General features: G+C 31.9%; 2 protein-coding genes and 1 pseudogene across 2 annotated transcripts; all 3 read left to right on the top strand.

Moving 5' to 3' along the window:
• Positions 1–523: 523 nt before the first annotated feature.
• On the top strand, positions 524–1,841 carry LOC105794639 (F-box/kelch-repeat protein At1g23390; the record flags this gene model as incomplete). Its single annotated transcript, XM_012623909.2, has 1 exon — positions 524–1,841. A coding segment is annotated over one exon (1,170 nt), but the record flags the coding sequence as incomplete, so codon positions are not given.
• A 7,330-nt stretch (positions 1,842–9,171) lies between these two features.
• LOC105794638 (protein trichome birefringence-like 2) lies at positions 9,172–12,348 on the top strand. Its single transcript, XM_012623907.2, has 5 exons — positions 9,172–10,442; positions 10,945–11,137; positions 11,227–11,417; positions 11,593–11,751; positions 11,853–12,348. Exons 1-5 carry the CDS (start codon positions 9,538–9,540, stop codon positions 12,184–12,186), a joined length of 1,782 nt encoding a protein of 593 aa, XP_012479361.1. The 5' UTR covers positions 9,172–9,537; the 3' UTR covers positions 12,187–12,348.
• A 12,896-nt stretch (positions 12,349–25,244) lies between these two features.
• LOC128039979 (uncharacterized) lies at positions 25,245–26,847 on the top strand (annotated as a pseudogene).
• Positions 26,848–27,706: the final 859 nt, after the last annotated feature.

Here is a 27,706-nt window from a genome sequence, read left to right as displayed (position 1 = left end):
CATGGTGTGTTGGGATGGACGAAAATAGTGTGTAGATGATAGGGGTAGGACTTTGTATATCTATATGTTCTGAAAATCTGATTCTAATATGATCTGACTCTGCTAGGGACTTATGTTCGCTTCTGATCTGAAATACTAAAAATTTGAATTTTATGCATGTATATTTCCGTGAGTTACACACTGAGTTTATAAAACTCACATCTGTTTCTCTACTCTATTCAAGTAATTTAAATATTAAAAATAGAATATTTAAATATTAAATTTTTATAAAAAATTTAAATATTAAAAAAATATTTTTATAAAATTTAAATTTTTTTTATAATTTTATAATTTTAAAAATTAATTAATTATTAATGTGACCTCCACGTATATGTCTTAGCAAATATTAATTTTTTTATCTATTTTAGATGATTCTACGAACAATAAAAGTTTAAAAGTTAAAAATAACGAAAATTACATAACACTAAATTTTTTTAAAAATAAATCATTATGACTAGTTTATTTTGTTCCAACGCCTTTATAAATATTCCCCGGTCCTCTTTCTGATCAACAAAATACTTCACGCATTACCATGACCACTGAAGGAGCTGATATTAGAGGAGATGTCCTAGAGTCCATCCTCTCTCATGTTCCTCTCATCCATATCCTCCCTGCAAGCCACGTCTCTAAATCATGGAATTACGCCGTCTTCTCCTCTCTTCGCTACTTCAGCCGCCCCAAACCTTGGCTCTTTCTCCACTGTCAAAACTCACGCCCTCCGTACGCCTCCTCCTCCTCCTTCGCTTACGACCCACGGTCCAACCACTGGCTCCGTATCCATAACAAAAACCCACCCCTCCAATACGCCTCAGCTATCCGTTCCTCCTCCAACTCCACCCTCCTCTACATGCTCTCTCCCTCCAAATTCTCCTTCTCTTTCGACCCCTTCCACTTGACGTGGCACCATGTGGACCCACCCCTCGTTTGGCGAACCGACCCTGTCGTAGCCATGGTTGGCCGCCATGTCATCGTCGCCGGCGGTGCATGCGATTTCGAGGACGACCCCCTTTCGGTTGAAATCTACGACCTCGACGCTCGCAGGTGGGACGCCTGTGATGCCATGCCAGCAATCCTCAAAGACTCTGCTGCTTCCGCGTGGCTCTCTGTCGCATCCAGTTCAAAAACATTGTACATAATGGAACAAGTTTCCGGCGTTACGTATTCTTTCGATCCCACGTCCAGGATTTGGTCCGGACCGTTGGATTTGCGTCACGATGAGAACATTTTCTTTTCGGTGATTGGTATTTTCGGGGACAACTTGGTACTGGTGGGGTTACTCGGAAACTCTGAGAATGTTAAAGATGTCAAAGTGTGGGAAGTAAAGGGGAAATCATTTGAGATTCTTGAAGAAATTGGGATAATGCCAAAAGAGTTGGTGGAAAAGCTGAAAGGGGAAGACGCAAGTATAAATTCAATAAAAATAAGTTGTACAGGTGACTTTATATATATATACAATCCCCGAGAGCCTGAGGAACTGGTGATGTGTGAGATTGGGGGCGAAGGGATTTGCCGGTGGGGGAGTTTGAAGAACCCGGCGGTGAGCGACTGGAGTAGGGTGGCGGAGAAGATGGTGCTTACAAGCGCGGACGTGGGGTTGGGTGATTTAGGGAAAGCGGCGGAATCCGGCGAAGTACGTTTCAGTATTTGTGAATGACGGGATTTTCATTTGATTATTAAATTAATTGGCAGGATGATTATTTGAACAGTTTGGTTATTACAGTTTCTGTTTTTATGTCTTTAAGTAATTGTGTTAATTTTAATTCTAAAATGAACTAATTTTTAATTATATATCATTACACTCATCCATGGATCAAGTCCAGACTTTAGTTTAAAAAGAAAAACAGTGAAAGTAATTTCCGCTTTCAAAGTTTCTTAGGGAAGAATAAAAAGAGCGACGAAATATGACCCCAAATTAAAAAAATGAAAAATGAAAGAATTTTTTTATTGGTGGAGAAGTTTGAGGTTTGAATTCAAAGGAAAATAGGCAAGAAGGGAGACTTTTCAATTAGTTCTCTAGATTATAGGACATAAATTAAATTTACTTCTTATACTGCTAAAAAATTAAATTAAATTTTAATACATTTAACATTTATTATTTACAAAATGTTTTTTTATTTGAAGTTGAACTACAAAAAATAATAATAATGATTTTCATGTAATTTTTAAATAGTAAATGTTATATGTATTACAATTTGATTTGATTTTATTCTTTTAATAGTACAAAAATTAAATTAATCTATTTAACAGTAGAAGGATTCAGTTCCTATAATAGCGAGACTTAACAAATAATTTTACCTTTATTAACTACAAATTGATAAAATTTTACTTGGGTAAACTACGTAATAAATCACTATACTATTGGTAAATTTTTGTTTGTCATTGAATTATTCAAAAATTTTCATTTAAGTTACTGACCTATTCAAAAGTTTTTATTTAAGTCACTAGGTTGTTAAGATTTTTTCTAAAAAAAATAAAATTTGCTAGTGAGCTCCAAACGACAATTCGATGATTGGTACAGTGGATCAGTACTCATCGACAAGTAGAGGAACATACCTTAGATCCAAGCTGATTTGACGGACAATTTCGAAGATCAGAGAAAAAAGTCGTTAGAAATTTGGTTCGCAGATTTATGACATCCAAAGTTGTTTCATGAAAAAAAAGACATAAGAGAAGGGGAAAGAGAGATTTTGATTGGTGCAGACAGTGTGAACATAAAGAGGCATATAGCATCGATTTTAACAGCCCAATAACTTAAATGAAAACTTTTGAATAGTTCAATGACCAATTTATAACTTTTTTTAGTTGAGTGACCGAAACAAAAACTTACTCATAATTTATGACTAATGGTGTAGTTTACCCATTTTATTTTTAACTCCTCCAAAAAATTCTAATTAATCTTCATGTCCTAATATAAAATTTCCAACTCGACCTTAATAGAATACTAGATGTAACTTTTTAAAAGTAGATAAACCAATCATTTATTGAATTTACAATGAAATGGGCCTACTTATAACCTAAGAAAAAAGTAATGGCAATGCGTGTGTCGAAAAGGTCAAAAGTAGATGACCTTAATTCAGAAAAATTTACTGCAATCAACTTTGATCATTGAGAACTGCCAAATTAACTAAATCCCACCAACACTGTTTTTGGGCATAAAAGGCGTGCAGTAATTAATGGTTTAATATAGGTGAAATTGAAGTGGTAAGAATTTGATGACCTAAATTACAACTCCATTCATGCTGCAATTGCTTCAAAACTATCCTCGCTTGTTAGGCCAACAGTCATATATAATTCACATATCATTCCATATACTTAATCTAATTTGTCCATTTCTCAACTAATGACAACGATCTCTACTATGCTTATCCATTTTAGTACAAAACATGTACAAGTAGACATTGTTTGGCCGAAAGTTGGTTGAAGGAGATCAGATCCACTTCAGAATGCTGTAATGAATTTGGTAGAAACAATAAAAGACAGTAATCAAAATTTTATTTATATTACAATCAAACTATTTTTCGAATACCAAAGATACAATCTTTTTTTTCTTAAAGATGTAGGATATTTAGCATTTATTTGGTTCGGAAATTTATTTTTTGTTTTTATTTGAAATAAATAAATAAACACTACACAACGTTTTGAGTTATTTTATTTAAGGTGAAAATACGAAATTTAGTCCTAATATTTAATTTACTTTTTTCTTATTTGAAAATTTTAGTTCAATCACTAACGTTTTTAGTATTTTTAGTTAAAATATATGCTTAATTTGTTCACTATTATTTGCTTTCTAGGTTATTATGATTGTACATGTGTATTAATGGCAAGTTTTGATAAAAACAAAAATATTACGGTGTGCTTGATAAGTTGAAAATTTAAGGGCTGAAAATTTAAGTAATTAATTTTATAAACATTGAATTTATATTATAAAATAGATTAATAAAATTAAGTATTGAATACAATTATTTTATTTGATAATAGTAAATTTTGATTTTGAAAATACATTATTTCATAATTTGAATCTTAATAATATAATTTATTTCATTTTATTTTGAATAGTTTTAAATGGAAGTTAAAGATAAATTTTGAATATTTTAATTTTTTAATAAAATGAGGAAATAATTTATTTCAAAAATAAAATTCAATTTAATATTTTTCAGTCATCTACGTATTTATTATATTCAACATTTTGTTGAAAACTTTATATTAAGTAAAAATATAATATTATCAAACAAAATTTAAAATTAAAATGTTGAACACATTCATTTTCAATGAAATGATCAATAATTTATCAAACATACTTTAATAGGACTAAGATTGTCCTTACAAAAAAAAAAAAGATGGACTAAAATTTTATAAAAATGCAAAAATATTGAACTTTTAAGTTTATATATATGCTAAATCTGATGAAGTGAGGCCACCATAAGTTTACTTTTTTTTAATAACTAAAATAACCTTGATGCTCAACATTGGCTATTGTTCCTTGAGCTGTGTTCTGGTTGGATATCAATTTAATTAAAAAATATTAAATAAATAATTTTATATACACAGTAATAAATATAATTATTAGTGTTTTTTATATTATAATGTAAACTAAAAATAAATTTAGAAAAATAAGTATAGTTTATGATATTTGAAGTGAAGACATCTTGATTTTTAATCACTCAAAACCAAAGTTCCATTTATCTTTTATGTAAATATCGTATTTATGCCATAATCTAATTAATTTAGAGTCCAGAGTTTTCGTTTGTTAAACCAATTTATGCTTTTATGTAGTTGAGGATTCTATTGTGTACTATGTTTGTCGATGGGCTATTTGCCTTCCTTTAATGGGCTTAAAATCGATTGTGAAATGATTAGATCCTATCAAGTCTAATATTATCCAAAAAAAACTCCAAGTATGGCAACAAATTAGTCCAAACCCCAATGCATGTAGGTGTTTGGTATTTAGGCCTTGTCAACTACAAAACAAAACGATCATCATACTCTTTAAGACCCTTGGAAGGACTAGTGGCACCAACCAAGAGTCGCAACATGTCACCTTACATGTATCCATATATAAATCCCTTCTCACCTCTTAGAGGGGGCACACCTTAGTTTTACTCTAATTCTCTCCTCTTTTGCCATTCCTACTCCTTACGAAAACAAACCAATACATATATTAGCTAGAGAAGTTAAAAGAACTGAGAAAATAAACGAGTTCATTATGGAGAAATTATAAGGTTCAAGAAGCGATTTGAGAACTTAAAGATACAATGCAACCTTTTACGTAAATTTTGAGGAAAAACTTTTAAACAGAGGAAAATTGTAATATCTCCACATTAATATCAAATTATAAGTAGTATTATCAAAGGTATATTTATGATAAAAGCCCTTCAATAAGTGATTTATAAACAATTGGTTGTACAAGAATTTGAGATTGTTTTAGATAAAACGGACAGATAGAGAATTATTAGCTAAGATATTTGGAGTAGACTAGAAACTCGAAAAAAAGTTTAGGGTCTAAGGTAGAAAATACAAGGACTAAATAAAAATATTCCATTTTATTTTGATGAAAAGGACTTTATGACAATTTTACCATTACTAAAAAAAATCAATAGTTTCATGATAATATTTAAATGATATTTTTAATTAATAAATATCTAATATTTTGTTTAAAATAATATTGTTTTATTAAAGTAATATAATATTATATGTAAAGAAAAATGATATGTTCTTCATCTCGCCTTTCTTATCTTCAAAACTAGCTAAGGAAGAAGAACAAATTTTCTTTCATAATTGTTCAATTTTCAAGCATAAGTTATGGTTTTTCTTCAAAATTTTCTTAGATTTTGAATCTTTGAATTTTATTTTACTTATATCTCCTATTAGTTTTTGAAGCTATTAAGTATGGTTAAAGTTGCCATTGATGGAAACTTAAGAAACCTTGAAGAAATAAGCTAGTTTTTGGATAAAAATGATCAGGAGAGATGATTATTTAGTTATTAGAAGTGAGAAAATGAAAAAAAAAATTGATGGAAAACCACCTTGTCATATTTGGCCTTGGTGAAGGAGAGGTAGAAAATGTTGATGATTTTGCTTTAATCTGGTGCTAAAGGATAGCTTGAGTAGTGAAAATACTAGTGAAATCAAAATTGAAAACGATTAAGTGAGGTGAAAGTTACACGAATTTTGGATTATGGAACTTTTAGGTAGCCATAGTTAAAACATGCCTTGTAAGCTTATTACGACTATGATATTAGAATGAATAATGATTGTATTTGTAATGAATTCTTTCAATTATAGCTAAAAACAAAATTGACACTTCAAAGGCAAAAGGAAAGGAGCCGATCGAGTGAAAACTTCGGTTTGTGCTAATATACTTGAACTCATTAAGTAGTTTAATTCTATTAGTTGAACTAATTAGAAATGTAGAGACACTTATATGCATGCGTGTGATAATTTAAATAATTGAATTAATAGTTACATATTATATATAGAGTTATTAAATATGTTATTAGATTAAGATTAAGAAATAATGAAGTATGATAATGGATTATGATTCAATTACATAAAATTTTGAGATTTCTCTACAAGTCGGTGAAAGACTAGTTTGGATATAGTTAACATGTCATAAGATCAAGATTTGTATATCATTGATTTTTACTCTTCGATTCCTAGAGGATTGTGGGAGAATTAGTATTCAAATTCCCAGTGGGTTGAGTACTATGACAATCATCGTTGTCGGGCAACCTGGGGTGACATATACTTTAAGCCATTATTGCTGGAAAACCCGAGGTGACGGACCAGTGTATCCGATCTTATGTCTAAATTTAAAAAATGAGGGACTAAAATGAAAAAATATAAAAAATGATTTCAAATTTTTTTATTAATTTGAGCCACTTGGAATTGGAAATTGTGCCAAAAAAATGAGTTCAATAATGTTAGCTTATATATCAATGAATATTATTTTATTTTTATTATCATTATTGTTTTATCATTATTATTTTAATTTGTGAATTACTTAATGCTTAATTTATGTAGTGATTTTAAATGTTATTAGCACCACTAGACATTCAATGCTCAGCGTATGATTGTTGTTTTCGTGCACAAGTAGTTAGGTTTTTAAAGAGTACTATTGGTGTCATTAGCATTTGAAGCACCGACTTCAACTCAACAACCTTGGTGATTTTTCTTTTGTTTTAAGACTTTAATGGCATGTTCATAGGCTTTTGTAAACTTTTATATTTATGAAATCTATCTTACATGTGCATTGAAATATTTTTCAAGTTTAAATTGCAAGTGGGTTTGAATGAAACTAGAGGAGATGTTGTCAAAATTTTTATTAGAAAAAATGTGGAAAATTTATATTCTTAAATTAATTTAATAAGGACTAAGTTTGAGTTGTTCCGGCAACGAAATGTGACATTTTATATTCGGATCTGGTGACCATATCAGGTGTAGGGTGTCATAACACCTATGTCAACCAGTGTGAAACTTAGTTGGATGTTGAATGAGCGCTCATAGGATCAAGCACATTTCAAAATATAATTGGGAGCTTATTGTATTTAACAACAAGCGGGCCTAACCTTAACTTTGTTGTGAATGTGTGTGCTCGATTTCAACTTAATCCAAATGAATCCCATGTTAAAACAGTTAAGAGGGTGATCAAGTATGTATGTGGCACTCTAGATTATGGCGTTTGGTTATCTAAAGATAGTGCTATGTCCTTGGTAGGCTGTAATGATGCAGATTGGGGTGGAAATGTGGATGATCGAAAGAGTACATTCGGTGACTGCTTCTTCCTTGGTTCAAACTTAGTTTCCCAGAATAGCAAAAAGCAAAACTCTATCTCACTTACCACAGCTGAGACAGAGTATATAGCAGCTGGAAGCTACTATTCCTAGCAAAGTTGGATGAAGCAAATGCTTGCAGACTATGGTGTGGCAACTTCTGTGGCCACTGTTTTTTGTGACAACAAGAGCGCAATTAACATTTCAAAGATTATTATTCAGCACTCAAGGACCAAGCATATTGACATACGTCACCACTTTATCAGAGAACTCGTTGAAGAAGGGAAGGCTGAGCTAGAATATGTGAAAATAGAAAATCAATTGGTTTGAAGGGCTGAGAAATCCAATTGGGGTTTGTCGCGTTTAGTACGTGGGGTTTTTCCCTTAAACCTATTTTCTGTTGCGTTTTTCAAACTTGATTTTTCAACAGGACAGTGGTGAGTGAAGTTGAACTCGAAGGTGCGTCACTGTGTTAGGTTAGGGTGTGAAAGACGATGGTCGATGGCGAATGAACGTCGAACGATGATGATTACCTGGTGAATGCTGGACAGTGGTGACTAGTAGTAAGGATTTTGGGAGATTTCACATTAGGGATTTAGGGTTAGGGATTTTTGGTGTATTATTTTTAGTTTTTAAGATTTTTAGGTTTTTTTATTAAATTGTTTTTATTTTTTAGAATGGGTTGGGTTTATGAATGTATTGGATTGAGTTTATATTGGGTAGGAGTGTTGGGGGGAGGGCCAGTGGTCGGGGCCTAGGTGGGCAATGGACAATAGGCTAATACATATAATATATAATATTAATTATTAGGTTTGGTTAATTATCGGATTTCGAATCGAATTAGACGATAATCAAAATTTTAAAAAATCATTAATCCACCTCTGATCGAACTAAGTTCAACCACTGACTGATTAATCGAATTAGATCTATTAGATCGATTAATTCAATTTTAGTTACACTTTTAACCTTTGATTTACTTTATTAGTAATGGTGGTGAAATTTCTTATTGATTAAACTAGTTGGGAGTTGGGACTGATTAATAAAAGTAAAATTATTATTAATTAATGGAATCAGAATGGAGGATTAGTAATTAGTTTTTGATACTTACTAAAATTATCATCAACTTTTAGCAATGATTTAAATAACTTAATTCAAGATTCTTAAGCCATATGATAATCGACTTCCATGTAAAGAAAGTCCCACGTTACATTTGGAAAAAAGGGTTACCATTCACTTACTATGATTATCAAATTCCCCATTTTGCTCAAGGAAAATGGCGTTTTCCTTTCTTTTTACTCCACTCTGCCTGTAAATTCCACAGTTCACCATTAACAAAACTGGGAACTCAAAAAAGTTTTACAGTTCCATCCCCAGTCCCCCACCTCTTTTTGTTTGTGTTTCCTTCAAAGGCAAACTACCAAACTCTACCCTGTTTCAGCCTTTCGCCCACAACATTTTCATCACATTTTCCTTTTCTTTTGTTTTGTTTTTTTTTCTTCTTTTCCTGGGAATAATTGTCTCTCATAAATGCAGAGAGCAAAATGAAATCGTTCACATGTTAGCCTTGTCTACGCCTTCTTTGTTAACTGCGGACCACACTGACGCACTGTCCTCTCTCTTTTTTCCCACCTTACATCACAACATAATTTGTTCACATTTTTTAAAAAACCTTTTTGGCTCTCGAGTCTCAACCTAAACTGTAAGCGAGTGTTCGGTGGTTTTTCCTTCGATGGATGTGAAGAAACATGCTTTATCAGACCAGTTGTCACCCAAGAGAAAGGTGTTTTCCAGGCTTGGTTGGGGGTTGGCAGTTTCTCTTATTGCTATCATAGGTCTTATGCTTAACAGCTCCTTTAACGGCCCTGTTGTGGGATCTTTGTTCCAAGGGTATTATGGTGTTAGCGACGCCACTGTTTCACTTCATTTTTCTTCTTCTTCTTCCGTTAGTAATGCTACTGCGGATACTCAAAATACGTTAGAAGTTGACAATGGTTCTTCAGTGATTGCTAAAAAGCAAGAATTTTGGGAGGAAAGTGAGGGTGGTCAGGTGGATTTGAAGGATGGGGTTGACATTGATATAGAGGGAACCCAGTTGGAGAATTCTTATGAGGGGTCTAAAACTGGAAACTTTGATGTTGCGGAAGGAAGGATTCAACAGATTGCCCAACATGCAAATGGTTCAGTTGTTTCCAAAAATGGTGATGGAGTGATTTTGGAGAAGACACAGTTAGGGAATTTCTCCAAGACATTAAATAGTGCAACTTTAGCTGGTAAAAATGTGAATGCCAATATAGTTGTTGATAATCCTGGTGGCGCTAATAATGTGACCAATTTGTCAAAAAATTGGGAAGTTGTTGGACATTTTGTTGCAGAAAAGAAGGTTTTGGAATTGAATAAAACCACAAACTCTCCTGGTGGTGATGATCATCCTCGAGTTGTGAAAGGACCCAATGGTTCTTTTGAGAAATGTGATCTCTTTGATGGTAGGTGGGTGAAGGATGATCATTCAAAGCCGTATTATCGTCCAGGTTCTTGTCCTTACATTGATAAAGATTTTGATTGTCAGCGCAATGGAAGGCCTGATAAAGGCTACATTAAATGGAAATGGCAGCCAAATGGATGCAACTTAAAAAGGTATTATCTATATTGATGTTCATTTATCTTTAGTTACAGGCTTTCTCCCTGTTTTCACCCATCATGCAAGGGGACTTAAAGATAGGTTTTGAGTTTCATAAATATCTGTGAAGTTTGTTATTGAGTGATATAGGAGTAGAATGGCTAAGGGTTGGTTTTAATAATACATTGCATTTTGTAATGAGAACAAAAACGATCCCATTGTTTAAAGTTCAGTTCAACCAACAAAATGTTAAGGCTCATCCCACTTTCAAGGGAGAACTCATGTTCGAACCTTTTGAGGGCCAGCTAAGAACACCAAAAAGATTAGTCTCCATGAACCATAAATCAAATGTATGAATGGGTAAATGGCTTGATGTTTTATCATTCTTTTTATGATGTTTCATAGGACATTGGGATATGTTTCAACTATGAAGCTCTGAATACGAGTCTATTGAATGGGAATTCCGTGTGTTTTCAGTGTACTTATGTATATAACTTCATTGTCACCAATACCATCCAGGCTGAATGCAACTGATTTTCTGGAGAGACTGAGAGGGAAAAGGTTGGTATTTATTGGGGATTCGCTGAATAGGAACATGTGGGAGTCTATGGTTTGTATCCTCCGCCGAAGTGTCAAGAAGAGGAAACGAGTTTACGAAATTTCTGGAAGAAGTGATTTTAAAAAGAAGGGGGTTTATGCTTTCAGGTTTGAGGCAAGTTTCTAGAGATCCTTATGTTTTTCAACAAAGTTGTTCCTATTGGCATTTTGTAAATAGAACTTGTATTTGACATGCCCTTGTAGGATTATAATTGCTCGGTGGACTTTGTTGCTTCCCCATTTCTTGTTAAAGAATCATCTTTCAAGCGAGAAAATGGATCGATTGAGACACTAAGATTGGATTTGATGAATCCTTCAACTTCAATGTATCATGATGCTGATCTCATGGTATTCAACACTGGTCATTGGTGGACCCATGAGAAAACCTCCAAAGGGTAAGTATCAGTGACCATTTGTTGGGTGTTTGCAACATTTAACCTTGGATTTTGATGCTACATGATTATCATGAGGTAAAAAAACTGAGAAAATAAATTAAAAACAAATAGCTATGATGCCAAGTAAGAGCTCTAATTGTTTGTTTTAAGTTTTATGCATTTTATGGTCATGCAGAGAAGACTATTACCAAGAACGTGATTATGTTTACCCGCGACTCAAAGTCTTGAATGCTTATCAGAAGGCACTCACAACGTGGTCCAGATGGATTGACAAGAATGTTGATAGCCGCAGAACTCAGGTTTTCTTCAGGGGATATTCGGTTACACATTTCTGGTACGGACCTCTTTCATACATACATAAGCATGCGTTACTCTTGGTTTGATGCTTTTCCAGATAACAAGAGTGTAAAACATTTAACATTCTATTGCTTGCAGGGGGGGCCAGTGGAACTCAGGAGGACAATGCGACAAGGAAACTGAACCCATTTTGAACGAAACTTACTTGACCAAGTACCCTTCCAAAATGAGAGCTGTAGAATATGTTATCCAAAATACCAAAACTCCAGTTATTTATCTGAATATAAGCAGGCTTACAGATTACAGGAAAGACGGGCATCCTTCTATTTACAGAAGAGAATATAAGACGGAACGAGAAGGGAATGCTGCAGGGAGAGTTCAAGATTGCAGTCATTGGTGCTTGCCTGGAGTACCCGACACTTGGAACGAGCTGCTATATGCTTCGCTGGTGAAGGCTGGAAGGGAAATTTAGAGAAACTGAAAAATATTTATGTGCAAAAACTAAAAGAACCAATTTTTTTTTTTCTTTGAGAAATATCATGTAGTTTGGATGTATTAACAAGCATATGAAGCAAATGTGAAATCCTTAATCCAGTTAGATAATAAATTTAGAGAAAAACCTTGAATTTTACCATACTAATTCTCAAAGCAAGAATCAAGTACTTGTGATCGTATAAGCTGAAAAATAATGTTACTTGCATGCATTCTAATTTCTAAGCTGAAAACATAATCAATATGAAAATTAATCATACACCTTTGTTAAGTAGAGATTACAAAACAAACACTCAAGCTTTGAACCCAACCCACAAAATATTGCAGATATCTACAAATTCATCCCTCATATAAACATCACTCTTTAAAATTTCTTAATTTGAATTAAAAGTAGCCTACTTTAGATTACATTATAATCCTTTTATTTAAAAAATGCATTATGAATATAAATAATATGAACCCTCTACTAAAATATTCGTCTACTTTTACCATCAAATTTTAATATATTTTTAAATTAAATGTCAAAAAAATACCCACTTATGTTTCTCTTTTTAACATTTCCTCTGAATCCCAACACTGATTTATCAAGATGAAGAGCACCCCAATCGTGTAAAGTGGGTAAGTCTTTGCCCATGAGTTTTTTCTTTGACTCCACAGTTTTTGGAGTTGCATAAAAAATTATTGCTAGTCACTATTTTGCTCCGTTGGTACAGAAAGTAATTATTTATGAATTTTTTACAATGGATAGAATCAATTCATGTATTTTTTTTTTATTTTTCATGAATTTTCATTCGTGTCATACACGGGTTAATTATGTGTATTTATTAAAATATGATATATTTATTACTTATTTATGTGAATAAATTTTTTAATGTTTAATTAAATATCTCAAAATCATATTTAAAAAGTAACCAATGTAGTTAATGTTTTAAATCTTCGGTATTTAACATTAAAAATTTCTATAAAATGACATTAAAGCTTGTATTATGAATACCTTTTAAGTACCATCAGAAAAAAATTAATTAATATAAACTCAAAATAATTAAAAATATAAAAAATTATTAGTATACAATTAAGCGTCAAAAATTAGAAATCTTATTAATGTGTCATATCTTCAATTTATACTTGCATTTAATATTATTATAACTCTATGTTTGAGAAAGAATAATAATTTATTATCTTATGTATTAACTTACATTCAAATATAAAGGCATTTTGTAGGGTATTAAAATCATTAAAATTTTATTAAATCAAAATTAACTAAATTGTACAATATTATATACATACAAGTGTTACGGGCCGTAGATCAAAGTCTGTGACAAATGTGCAAAGAGCGTCACATGAAGGTCAATTGATGAAATGGGGCTCCTTTGACCCTCTTGAACTAGTTTAACTCATGGAACATATGGAGAAACCCATCTACTTAAAGTTTTAGTAGCTCAGTGAAACACTCTAGTAAAACTAGAGTTACCAGGGTAATTATTGTAAATCTTAAGGGATAAAGATGTATAAAGTTTAAATCTCTTAGGACTTTTATCTTGTAAATAGACTCTAATATCAACCGTCGATAAAACTCAATTTGTATCGTTAGACTTGGGAAGCTCAACTATAAATAGAGGTATTGTTTTCGTGTGGCTTTTCTGTTCTTCCGCTTTAATTTCAGTACATTGGAGAATTTCTATAAAAATATTTCACTTTATGGGAGTTAGGTTGACTTAGGCGGATTTAAAACCAATAAATAGCCTAAGGACGCACAAATTACAAGATTAAAGTTTTAGCCTCGTGACATAAGTGCATTAATAACTAGTCATCATAATTAAGATTAAAAAAAATCCATAACTGTTTGAATATATTGCGTTATGCCAAAAACTTAAAATAGATAACGTACCAAATTTTATTTATTAACTATTGACAACTTTGATAAATAAACATTTTAATATTAAAAATATAATGAAGGAAATTTGGGTTAATGGTATTTTAGGAATTATAAGTTGTGGGTAGTAAAAATTATTTAAGAATAAACCCTCACTGTAATATAAATTATTAAATGTATTCGAATTAAGTCTTTAGTTGATTCAGAATATTTCTTTCTCAAATAAGAGAAAATGCCATACTCATTGAATCATTTTAAATATTATTTATGTATGATGGTAAAATGCAAAATTGATATTATGTGATTCTTGTGAAATTAAATTGAAATTGGAGTAAATTTTTAAATAATTCCAAGACAACCTAAAATAAATAAATAAAATGACAATTAAACATGTAATTTTTTATAACATAAACATATTATTAGATTAAACCTTATATTGATTATTTATGAATATTTTATTATTAAGTGAATATCTATCAAGATGAAATTAAGTTTGATATATATATATATATATATATATATTAAGACTCTAATGTTTATTAGAAGAAGAATTTTATATCTTGCATGCTCATTATGCCTCTAAATATAGAATTTGGAGAAACATTCCAAATATCTTTATTCATCAATAAAATACTCTTCTATCATTTTATTTGGTTTTGGTTTTCTGGAAAAAAACAAATTCAATGCTTACTTAACCACCAATAGCCTCTAGAGAGATAAAATTACCTAAAGCAAGTTTCGAACCCATGTTCCCTAATAACCCTCACCGCCTTTTACCATTCCGTTGCTAACAAATTTGACCTCGATATCGATTTTAGTTTTTTATATTAGATTTATCGAACAAATTTTAGATTGGTAAGGAACTTTGATGTTTTTTTTAATTGAGCTATGATTATTATTTATTTATTTTAAATCTAATCTAATTCCTAAGTTATATTATTCAAGATTGGTGGGTTCATAAGTTTTACTAATAAACCTTCATAATATATTATTTTTAAATGGTTGTTTATAAAAATGCATAATAATATTCTTTTTATTTAATATTTGAAAACAACTGGTGTTGGTAGAAATATATTAATACCATGTTGTTTTATATTTGAGTGTATATTCTTTTCCTATTAAATGTTTTTCTGTTTAAATATATTTTGATTGTCGACTCAAACATATACTTTTTTGTGATATTGATTCTTTTAAATAAAGAATCTATTGGGATGTTTAGAAATTCATCCTACTTGATCAATTGCACTCCCCGAAGTGAGTGCAACCATAAAAAAAAATTAAAGATATAATTATGGACGTGATAAGTACCCCCTAGGTGGAAACATAATAAATAAGAGGACAATGAGAGTCCTCAATATAACCCTTCAAATGGTAGATATAACTATATTAATATTCTTTAGGAATATGACTTAAATACTCATAAATGCCAATCTTTTTTAAAAAAATTACGTGAATAGGCCTATTTTACGAAAACGCATGGTATTTTTAGCATATTGACAGCAAAATGCATCCAGCAAAACGCTTCCAGCTGGACGCATTTTTAGCATATTGACAGAAAAACGCTACCATCTGGAAGCGCTTTTTACCGCATCAGCACTAAAAATGGTAACACCAATATGTTTTCTTATTTTACGGTGCCACCTATTAATGTGGAAATAAAACTTACAAAACATGTATTTACATAGACCCAAAGTCTCATTTCCCTTGTTTTATTAAGCGATGTGGGATATGAGATATGAGTATATATAAATTCATAATCCATTTGCAGCTTGTTCCTAGATAATATGGGATTGCTTACTCTTATACTAACATATTTTCCCATGTTTGGTGTTGTGAATAAAGGGAGAAAGAACAATCCCACATCCTATATCCTATATCGTTTAATAAAACAAGAGAAATGAGACTTTGGGTCTATATAAAGACCTGTTTTGTAAGTTTTATTTCCACATTAATAGGTGGCACTAGGAACTAAGAAAAAAATTACTGCTGACACTTTTATTGCAGATGTGGCAGAAAGTGCTTCTAGCTGGTAGCGTTTTTCTGTCAATATGTTGAAAACGCGTCCAGTTGGAAGCGTTTTTCTGCATTTCACCTGAAAACGATTCTAATTGGACACATTTTTGTAAAATCGATCTATTCTCATAATTTTTCCAAAAATCAGCCTATTCATGTAAATTTTTTTAAAAAAATCGGCATTTATGAGTATTTAAGTCTATATATATATATCTTCTTGACAATGTAACAATGAATACTATCCTTATAGATAGAAAGTGTTTATCTTATTTGGTACTAAAACAAATCAATATTATTGCAATATTTGGTAGTACAAAATTAGTTGTAAGTTCTAGAAGAATTAATATACCAATATATGAAGGAACAAAATTAGTGAGGATTAATGCAAAATCCTCTAGAGGCATTCATTGTAATTGATCTCATATTAAGATTGTGAATGAGAAAAAATTTATATTTGATATGAACCACTCTTGCTATGAATATCTATATGTTTTGATTTTGAGAATGATAGAAAAATATGTTATTATTAAATGCATGATACTTATGCTTAAATACTTGATTGATTGTTAAATTAGTTGTGATTATCTCTTTCATCTTCCTTCGTCATCATCCTCATGAAGAATTGAAAGTAGAATATTTGACTATAAAATACCGACTTGAATTGTGGAATAACTTAAAAGAAAGATATTACCATCGAATATAATAATTTTATCTAAAGCTCGTTAAGATTGGATGCACTTAAAGTTGTAAGATTTTAAAACTTTGAGTGAATATAACTCTAGAGATCTATTGTATTTTCTCAATTAAAATTATGTGAGAATAATATTATTAATGAGAAGTTGTTAGAGAAAAGTTTTCAACTTTTCATGCTTCAAATGTGCTTTTATAGTAGAGATACCATAAAAAGATTCTAAAATATATCATGAATTAATGTCATGTTTATTTATGGTTGAATTAAATAATGAGCCATTAATTGAAAAATCATAAAGTTTGTTGTATTGAACTTGCTCCATTCCTTGAAGCGAATATAGCAATATATAAAGACATAACATTTGATATTGACATAGTAAGTGACTTTATAATAATCGTAAAAGAAATGGTATTAATAATTCTTTTCACCACCAGAAGTGAAAAAAAAAATTATGTAAGAGAAGAACAAAAAACCCAAGAGAACCTTTTAAGGAGTGAAAATAACTTATGTTATCGATCTGGTATGAAAGGCCATTGGTTGCGTAATTGTTGTACCCCTAAACATTAAGTATGAATTGCATCATATTTTTGGATTATGACACTAATTAATTAATTATTAGATTTCTTACTAGTAATAATCCTTCTCACCACTAGAAGTGGAGATATAGAGATAAATAATAGAACAATAAGAGTTCTTCAAAGAAGAGAGACAATTTATGAAAAGTCGATGGTTATGTACTTGTCGTACACATGAAAATTTTATTATTCAATTAATGTTTCTTAAAGGAAATGAAACATATGTCTCAGACATAATACAACAATGCATACTACCCTTAAGGTTAAGAAGCATTTTCTTATTTGGTAATGAACAAACCAATCGTTGGTTGTACAAAATTAATTTAAGGTTCCAAAAGAGTTAATACATTGTTATCCCAAGAAACAAAGTGATAATTAATGGACTATGTTTTAGTCGGTTTCAATAAACTATTTTGTTTTAAAAGAATATATGTTGTAATGGATATCATATTGAGGCTATGAATGAGAAGACAATTAATTCAATCATTATATTGAGTAAGAATTGTGTATTGGAAAATATTGTCTTTTCTCTAGTTGGTATGATGTATATATAAGTATGGTTAAATCATATGATATGATAAACCAAAAGTTTACATTAGTATCGTTGAATGAAAGGCATAGTAAACCGAAGTTTACTAGTCCAAATATACTAATTAGTTGGCATATTCATTAGACCATCCCGATCAATAACAATGCTACAATATAAGAATTTACATGGATATTTATTAAAGAACTCAAGATTCTTCATTTATCAAGTGTTTTTGTTCTTAAAGAAGATTTATTAAACCTTACTAGAAAAAGTTGAGATTGAATCTCTTGCATTTTTAAAGAAATATGAGTCCATTTATCCAACAACTGGATGTGTTGATATAATTTTAATATATGTATTTGCAAGTTAATCACATATGAGTTATCAACTCATAACCTGTAGTTTGCGAGATTACTTGTTTAATTATTTGCTTAAGAACAAACTTTTCAGATTATGCAACCGAGACAATTCTTGCTAATGTTGATGAGTTTATTTCTTAGGCTTTAAAATATTATTATATCCTAGATTGTTAATGCACATACCTATCACAAAGCTTGATGATTTTATGTATAAAATGGTTTAGCAAAATTATTAATTAAATGCATCTTGTTAGTAGCTAAACCATTACTTTTGAGAACAAAACTTTTTGTATACATGTACAAGGGCATGATATTTTATATTAATAGGCACTTGTACACGTCATGCCAATAAATTTTGATGAATATCCCCATTACAATTAGCTTTTGGTTAAGAGTCAAGTACAATCCATTTTAGAATTTTTGAATGTGCAATATATGTTTAAGTTGCTCCACCACAATGCACGAAATGGGTATTCAAAGAATGTTGGGAATACATATTAATTATGAATCTCCTTGTATTATTAGATTTTTTAAAAGGATTGGAAATTCAATTATGACATGACTTGTATTTTGATTTGATAGTTTCCAAACATTAAGGGGAGAAATAATAGTTAGATAAAATAATTACTTGGATGAATTATCATTTTCTAGATTCTCATAAAAAGTATTTTGAACCAAAGTTCAAAAAATAATTCATTTTATTGTAAGTTAACTGTCAAATGTATTTATTGGCCTAATAAGAATAATGAAATCTTATATATCAGTTGATGTGTCAAAGTCCTAGTAGGCAGGGGCGAAGCTAGAACAATTTTTTAGAGGGGCCGAATAAAATTTTAATTTTTTATAGGATTAAATCGAATTTTTATAATTTTAGGGTAGGCCAAAGTATAATTTTACATTTACTAATTTAAAATTTTAAAAAATTTTAAAGAGCCTAAATAATAATTTTTCATTTTAGGGGGGGCAAGGGCCCTTGCCAGCCCCCTAGCTTCACCTCTGCTAGTAGGACAATTTGTTAGAATAAATAAAAGTAATGCATGCCTGAAGAATGTTAGAATTGGGTCCAAAGATGAAAATTCTCGTAAAATATAATAATAAATCTAGAATGTCATATAGTGGAGGCAAGTGCTCCTAAAGAGACCCAAAACATAACTAATTATTAAAACTTTAAAAGAGATTCAAGTACCTAAAGTTGATGATAGAAATAATGAAAATAAAGAGATCATGATAAGTTATGTTAATACGAGAAATTATGAAACCACAAGAATGAAAAATTGTCGACAACGGTTTTGTGCAAATTTATTATTGAAATATTGAAAGAAAATGAGAATCTTGAATAAATTTGTTGAATTATAGACATGGAATAGATTAGCCAAAATGAAAAGACGCGATGAAAGTATAATTAAATTTGGGAATTTTTTGGACCAATCGTCCAAACATCTAAGGGTATAAAGCTAGTGGCGGTACAAATGCGTAGTTTTGCAAAAATGGAATAAGAAAAATAATGTTTTTCTCTAAGTCCTAGCATTGATTATGAAAAATATAATATTATTTTGTGGTGGATGGAATAACATTTAGATATATTGTTATTCTGACAATTCATGAAAGCTTTGACATGCATTTTATGATTGTCGTTACAATCTTTATATGAACCACTATATAATGGAAGTTCATATTAAAATCTTTGAAGGATTTAGAATGTTGAAAGCATGTAGAAATTTTAGGAAATTGTTCAATATATTTGTCTAAATATTTATATGAATAGATATGAAAATATGCATTAGTATAGAATGATCATGATCAAATTTTGCTATTATTATTGTTGAAAAAGAGACCAAAATATATTTTTCTAAAATTTTTCCTCACTTATTACTTTTAAAAGAATGATGATATAAATGTTTAGCAAATATGTTCAAGTGATCATTTGAAAAGTTATCATTCAAAATCGAATATATAGGATTTGAGATATCATATGATGTCATTATGAAAGAGAGTAAATATGCATTGTACCTTTTTCTCTTAACCGAGGTTTTGTCCCATTGAATTTTCTTAGTAAGGCTTTAATGAGGCAGCATGTTATGCGTATTATAGATATATATACTCTTTTTCCTTCATTAGAAATTTATTTTCTCACTGGCTTTTTATCTTAGTAAGATTTTAACGAGTCACATTATCTACTAATGGAGGAGAGTGTTATGGATATTTTATTAGTAAGTGGATGTCCATCAAGATTAAGATAAGTTTAATATACATTAGGACTCTAATGTTTACTAGAAGTAGAGTATTATATCTTGTGTAATGCCCTATTTTGGCCCGGGTCTAAAAGGCCCAAACTACAACGGGTCTATAGGGCCCAAACCCCAAAACAAGACAGAGGCCCAACGTTTCCAGCACAGAGGAAACCCTAGAGACCCTTCCATGTTCGCGTCGCAACCAAGCCTCTGGATCTCCACGTCTTCGCCTGCAAGAAATAAACACAAAAGGAAACAAAAATCAAAGATCACAGATCAAGAAGATACTGAATATGATTTGTTTCCCTATTTTTATTATCATCATGGCTATAAAAAGGCCATTAACACACTGTAATCAAGGATCCGGATTCAAAAATCAATAAGAGAAAAGGACAATTATTTTCAGCAAAGAAAAGAGTTCAAATAGAGGGAGTTCAGCAAACATCGATCTAAAGGTTGATATTCACCATTTTTGTCTACTGTTATTTATTTATTTATTTTATCTACTTACAAATAAAACAAATAAAAAGAAAAAAACAACCTTTTTTTGAACGACGTCGTGACAATCGGAAGCCGAAGGGTTCCCCGGGTTCCTGGGGTATTTTCTGCCATTTGTCGAGGAGTTTGAACCAAGATTTGGGGTTTAGGAGGTCGCGAGGACTAGATTAGGGATTTTCCCTCTTTTCCGGCCACCGCAGACGGCGGTGCCGGCACCGGCGATTGACAGCTGGCACAGTGGGCAATGATCGGCCGGTGCCCGGATGGTGCCTGAACGATGGGCAAAACGAGAGTTTTTTGAAGGAATGTGGTTATTTTTAAGACAATAAAAAATAAATTTTTTTTGAAAGGTTTTTCGCTTAAATAGCTAAATAAAACGACGCCGTTTTGGGCATGGGTCGACCCGAATCCGACCTGACCCAGCCCAGGATCTGCGTGTTTATATGCGGAGGGGTAAATTGCGCTTTTAGCCCCTCCTCCTTTTAGTGTCTTTACAATTAAGTTTTTTTTATTTTAAATTCGCCCTTTTAATTTATTTTTAATTACTATTTGGTCCAATTCGAATGGCGTCGTTTTAAAGGAAAAGGGAAATTTCCCTTCCAGCCCCTCTGAATTATTAGCGTGATCAATAGGGTCCTTCGATCTTCAAATATTTGCAAATTCGCCCCAGATTTTTATTTACAGTTCAAATTAGTCCTTTTTCATTTTCTTTATTTTTTATTAATTAGTTTTTTTATTATTTTTCATATTTAATTATTTTTTAAAAAATATATGTATATTTTTTTTACATACGCATACTTATTTTTGCAAGATAATATAATTATTTTATTTTATTTTATTCATATGTAATTTTTTTATAATCTATATATGTATATATTTATTACTTATATATGTGCACACGCATATAATTTTTTTAAAAAACAAATATTTTTTATTTATATATATACGTATTTATTTATTATTTAGTTTTTTAAATGCTCAAATATATATATTTTTAAACACCTATTTAATAATATATATATATGTTTATATATTGTTCTTTATTTTCATAAATATATTATGTATTGTATATATATAAATTCTATAACCCAAAAATTTATTTGTAAATTATATGTATATTCTTAATCTTCATAATTTCCATGTGTATATTATATATCTTCCGATCTTTATTTATTTTGCTTGCTTTCTCCATTCGTTATAAAATTGTATTTACATTTATCCATGTAATATTTTGCATGTCATGGATTATTTTATTTCGCTTATTTATTTGCTTATATTGTTTCTATGCCATTGATGTATTTGTTATTGTGACATTTATGCATACGTTCAATCACGTCATCTTTTTACTCGAATTTTCAAAATAGAGATAATACTCGTATTTAGGATTTTCAAAAAAGTTGTGCCCTAACGTATTAGGTTCTGATTTTCTTCGTTAGATCCAACAATCAAGAATTACTCTTTGATCAAACAAAATAAAACTTGTTATCGGGAATTCAATATGTTGTGTCCTAACGTATTGGATGTGACACGTTGATTTCTGGAGACAAAGATTTTTTTAAAAAAATAATAAAGGAAATATTCCAAGTTTAAGATTTTGAGGAATTGTGCCCTAACGTATTAGGCCGCGATTCCTTAAATCTTAAACAAATGAATATTCTTTTAAATTTTTATTACACGAGTATTTTGGACTAATTCATTTTTGAAGAATTAGAATGTCGTGCCCTAAAGCATTGGGTGTGGCATTTCCTTTCTCCGAAATGATAAAAGTCTTAATAATTAACGTTTTTTTAAGTTTTATTAAGGATTATATTTTTAAATTTTCGACATTAAGACACTAATTAATTAACTAGGTACCAATTTTGGGCGTACGAGGGTGCTAATCCTTCTTTGTACGTAACTGACTCCCGAACCTGTTTTTCTAAAACTTGTAGACCAAAGTCATTTTTAGGTGGTCCAATCACACCTTAATAAAAGATTGGTGGCGACTCCAATTTTCATCGACAACTAATTTTTGTTTTTTTCCAAAAATAAAAATAGTTTCGACAGCTTGGCGACTCCACTGGGGACACATACGAGAGTCGAGCCACAAAGTTGATTAATTTCTGTCTTATTGTCAAGAAAATAATTTTTTTTTTAAAAATCATGAGATCATTGTGCATTCATTCATTTTCTTGCTTAATTGATCTTTGCATTATTCATTACATGAGTTGAATGATTTTATCCTTCTAAGTGGGAGTGAGAAACTATTCCTTCGTGAGGTTTTCACCTCCGTATAGGATAGTGGATCGCTTTCGGGATACATCTGTACCTATGCCTTCGTGAGATTTTCATCTTCGTATAGTCATAGGGAAAATGTATTCCCCTGAACTGAACTTGATCTATATGAGCCTATAATGGGTAAAGATCGAGGAATCTGCTGGTTCGGGTACCTTTACTTTAGAACCAAACCGCATATAATGAGCCTTAGGAGCTTACCTTAGGTAGAACCACACTAAACCCTAGTAGATATCCTAATAGGTGTTTTACTATTTCTTGATTATATTTTATGTTTATATATGATACTGACCTTTTGTGTTTTATTTTGATTGCATGACATGGCATTTCATTATAAAAGGCGTCGGTTCATATTCAGTTGCTAGATAGAAAGCTTGTCATGGAAAAAGGGTTTCTTGATAAAGTGGAGGACAATGCGGCTATCCGAACTTTGTCTGAGGCTATACAATGAGAGAAAGGCGATAGTTTGGCTGTCGGGTATGTATCCAAATTATGGGATTTTACGCGTATCAGTGTAACTCAAAACAACTTGCAAGAGTTGAGAGAAATCTGGGGTCAGTGGAATGATGAGGTTAGACAGCTATTTTATGATAATTATGGGGATCTGCCTTATTTGCTTGATGTGAAGGTAGACAAGCATTTGTTTCGAGCCCTCGCCCAGTTTTGGAATCTTGCTTATAGCTGTTTCACATTTGGGAAGGTCGATTTAGTGCCTGCGATAGAAGAATACGTGGCGTTACTTCGATGTTCAAAGTTTCAAATAGACAAAGTTTACTCAAAAGCCGTAAATGTGTCAACCTTTTCGAAGAAGCTGATGAGTATAACGGGGATGAGTGAGCAGTGGGTTGCTGCACGTATTAAGCAAAAGGGGGATAGCAAGTGCATTCCCTGGAGGAGTTTGAAGGATGCAATTCTAACGCACCCAGACGTGAGAAAGAGGGTGGATGTCTTTGCTTTGAGTATATACGGCTTAGTCGTCTTTCCCAAAGCTTTGGGGCATGTTGATGAAGAAATCACTGATTTATTTAACTGGCTTGATAAGAGGGTTACACCGATTCTAGTAATTTTGGCAGAAACCTTCAGGTCATTGAGTGCGTGCCGAAAAGTGGGAGAGGGTAGATTCATCGGATGTGCACAACTCCTACTCGCGTGGTTTCACAGTCATTTTTAGAAGATTGACAAGGTTTCGTATAGGGTTTTCTCAGAAAATTATTCACCACTAAAGGAGATTGTAGCCACACCAAGGAGATGCGACATTTCAAAGGAGAAGTGGATCGTAATTCTTCAGAACCTTCAAGAAGAGGACATCGAGTGGAGAGCTCATTGGTTGCTTCCAGATGAGATCTTGTATAGATGTGGTAATTTCGATTGGGTTCCTCTGCTAGGAATTTGGGGAGCTGTTGGATATGTCACATTGTTGGTGCTAAGGCAGTATAGGTCAAGGCAATTTATACATGCAACCCAAGGGATAGCTGATTGTGAATTTTCGTACAAAGATGATGGTTATAGAAAAAAGATTCAAGAGATGTCTAGTGCATGGAAATAGACTCACCGAATGAAGAGGTTAGCGGTGGGTCCGATGACAACTCCTGAGTATAATGAATGGTGGGTTAGGAGAATCAACGACAATATACCCAAGATAAGTCAGGAAAATAGCCAGTCAATAGAGGGGCATTTGCGAGTCATCCCTTCTGAGTTGGAAATCATAAGACAAGATTTTGAGAGAAGAAATGTGGATTTAGAAAAGAAGATAGAGAAGTGGAGGAAGAAAAGACGAACTTGAGATTAGACATAGACGTTCAGAAGCTCGAAACTGAGAAATTAAGGAAAGAGAAAAACAAGGCTGAAGAGGAGCTGGGTAGTCTGAAGATGGATTATAAAAAGTTGCGTCTGTCAATGAGAAATGTCAGGTTAGGAAAAACTTCAGAACAGTGGCAAGCAGAAATTCGAGAAGAAAAGGACAAAGCCGATAGATGGGAATAGAAATTCCAAGAGATGCAGAGGCAAAACGAGGCTTTAGAAAAGAGTTTGTCAGAAAGTCAAAAGGAAAATGGCGAGTTAAAGGGTATGGTGATTGTGTTGGAAGGATCTCTTCATCGGTATCGAAATCAAATCTTGCAATAGAATTGAAAGCAAGCTTGAGCAAGACTAAAGAAATGAATAAAAGAATCGAAGAGCTAGAAACGGCGTTGCAAAGTTGTGAAATCCAGATCAAGTACTTGAAAGCAAATGAAAGTCGTGATAATAAACAGCTCCGCTACTTTCAGAGTCAAGTTAGGAGTAGAGATCATCTTATGGAAGAAGCTGTGGTCCAAATTCGAGAAGTAGCTAATCACATACAGACTTTAGCAGTACAGGCTGACATGCTGAGTGTGAAATATGAATTAGAATCGAATCAAGGGTAAGAATTAGCTTTGTTATTTAGAAGGATTAAAGTTCTGGGTACTAGGGCAAAGTTTTATTTGTAATTCACTTTATGTAAAGAAATTTAATTTATAGTAAAGTTTTCTTAAATGGAATTGAATCAAAATTGACGCCTTTTTTGCATTCATTTCATGCATTGCATTACTTCATATGCATTTAAAAAGTATTAAAAGATTCTAATTAATTTAAATCACTCCTCAGTTAATCTGGAAACCAACCAACCAACTAAACACTGTTATAGTACCCACGCAAAGTCAGGAGACATGGACCAAAGATTGGAGAGAATTGAGCAAATGCAAAAACAGATGCAAGAGCAATTGACTGAATTTCAATAAGAAATGAAAAATCAGATGCTAGAATTCCAAATAAATATGATGAGCCAGCTAACCCAATTATTAGGTAAATGGGTAGAAAAAGGGAAAACCCAACGGTTCACTTTGGGGATGATAATGAGGACCGTGTATATTCCCCAGATTTTACTTCGATAAGTATCCAGGCCCAACCAAACGCATGTCCACAAGAGGCACTCTTTACTATCAGATCCCGACAATATCCGACTGGTACATCGACACCAGTATATCGCCTGACAGACCTAAAATCCAATTTAGCTAATCTTGTTGATCTTGACAATCCAGCAGAAATAAAACAGGCGAAGGTAGAGTAGCTAGATACTGTAAAAGCCTCAAGGAAGAAGGGGAATAAGGGGAATAATGCAAACATATATAACAAAGGACACTCAAAACCAATCGCTGTGTGTCGGCCAAAGACAGAAACCACCAGCCATCAGAGCCCTTTAAAGCGAGAATCTTACATGAGGGCAAATACAGAAAGACCTGAATTCACGCCTATACCAATGTCATATAGCGAGCTATATCAAAGCCTATTTAATGCACATATGGTGTCTCATTTCTACCAAAAATCAATCTTGCCTCCATTTCCTAAATGGTATAACGCGAATGCTCAGTGTGAATACCATGTAGGAATTACGGGGTACTCGATAGAAAATTACACCGCATTCAAAAAGATAGTTGAAAGATATATTAATATAGGCATTGTCAAGTTCGATGAAGCCTCTAGTGTAGAAAATCTGCTACCCGACCATATTGATAATGGGGAGAATGCAATGAATAAAGAGGTGTTGGGAAAGGTTCACATCAATGTCATATACGAAGAAATAATTGAAAAAAGGACCTTGTTAGATATCCACCCTTATAAACTTGGGAGTATTCTGAATAATCGGACTGCAGAAGAAATTCTTGTAGTATTTAGAGCTTACTTAGAGTAATATTCAGAACACACTTGTTGCTTTCAGCCTAGAGGCAATAAGAACTCATTTGTGAAATAGGCTAATGTCTCAACGTCATTGTTTTAATGAAATGCATCTTTGTGATCATTTTTGAGCCAATATTCTTTTATTATTTATGAATAATTATTTTTTATTCTTTCATTCTATTGGATTATCTTCCAAATAAATCTTTCATTCATAATCATACTATACAGATTCTTAAATTCATACATTCTTTGTATAATCTTTTGTACCTACAATAGGTCCCTGGATATCAACGACATGAGTGACGCTGTTACAGACTCAGAATCTCCTTTTGAGCGAGACATGTGTTTAGAGGGATCTCATGACTTTGAAGATGACATAGATTGTAGCCTATTTCCGGACTTGTTAAGGATGGTAGAACAAGTCGAGAAACGGATCTTACCCTACAAAGAATCATTTGGATACATGACTTCTCCTTATGGGGGGCATGAAGGTCATTTGGTCGATCTCGCCAAAAGAATCTGATGGTCATCGATTCATTTTTGTGGTCGTTAATTACTTTACTAAATGGGTGGAAGCTGCTTCATATGCCAATGTCACAAAGTCGACAGTTAGCAAATTCGTGAAGAATTATATGTCAGTATGGAACGCCAAAAGGATCATATCTGACAATGTACTAAATTTGAACAACAGCACAATATCAAAAGTTTGCAGTCTATTCACGATTAATGCCATATTGCTCCAAAAAAAAAACTTTACCAGA

The sequence above is a fragment of the Gossypium raimondii genome, chromosome 3 (genome assembly GCF_025698545.1).
Source record: "Gossypium raimondii isolate GPD5lz chromosome 3, ASM2569854v1, whole genome shotgun sequence".
Lineage (NCBI taxonomy): Eukaryota > Viridiplantae > Streptophyta > Magnoliopsida > Malvales > Malvaceae > Gossypium > Gossypium raimondii.
This window is presented reverse-complemented; position numbering and strand designations above follow the sequence as displayed.

Coding starts and splice junctions, on each gene's coding strand:
- LOC105794638 (XM_012623907.2), top strand. CDS start 9,538: ATGGATGTGAAGAAACATGCTTTATCAGACCAGTTGTCACCCAAGAGA. Junction 10,443..10,944: donor AATGGATGCAACTTAAAAAG/GTATTATCTATA, acceptor AATACCATCCAG/GCTGAATGCAACTGATTTTC. Junction 11,752..11,852: donor TATTCGGTTACACATTTCTG/GTACGGACCTCT, acceptor TATTGCTTGCAG/GGGGGGCCAGTGGAACTCAG.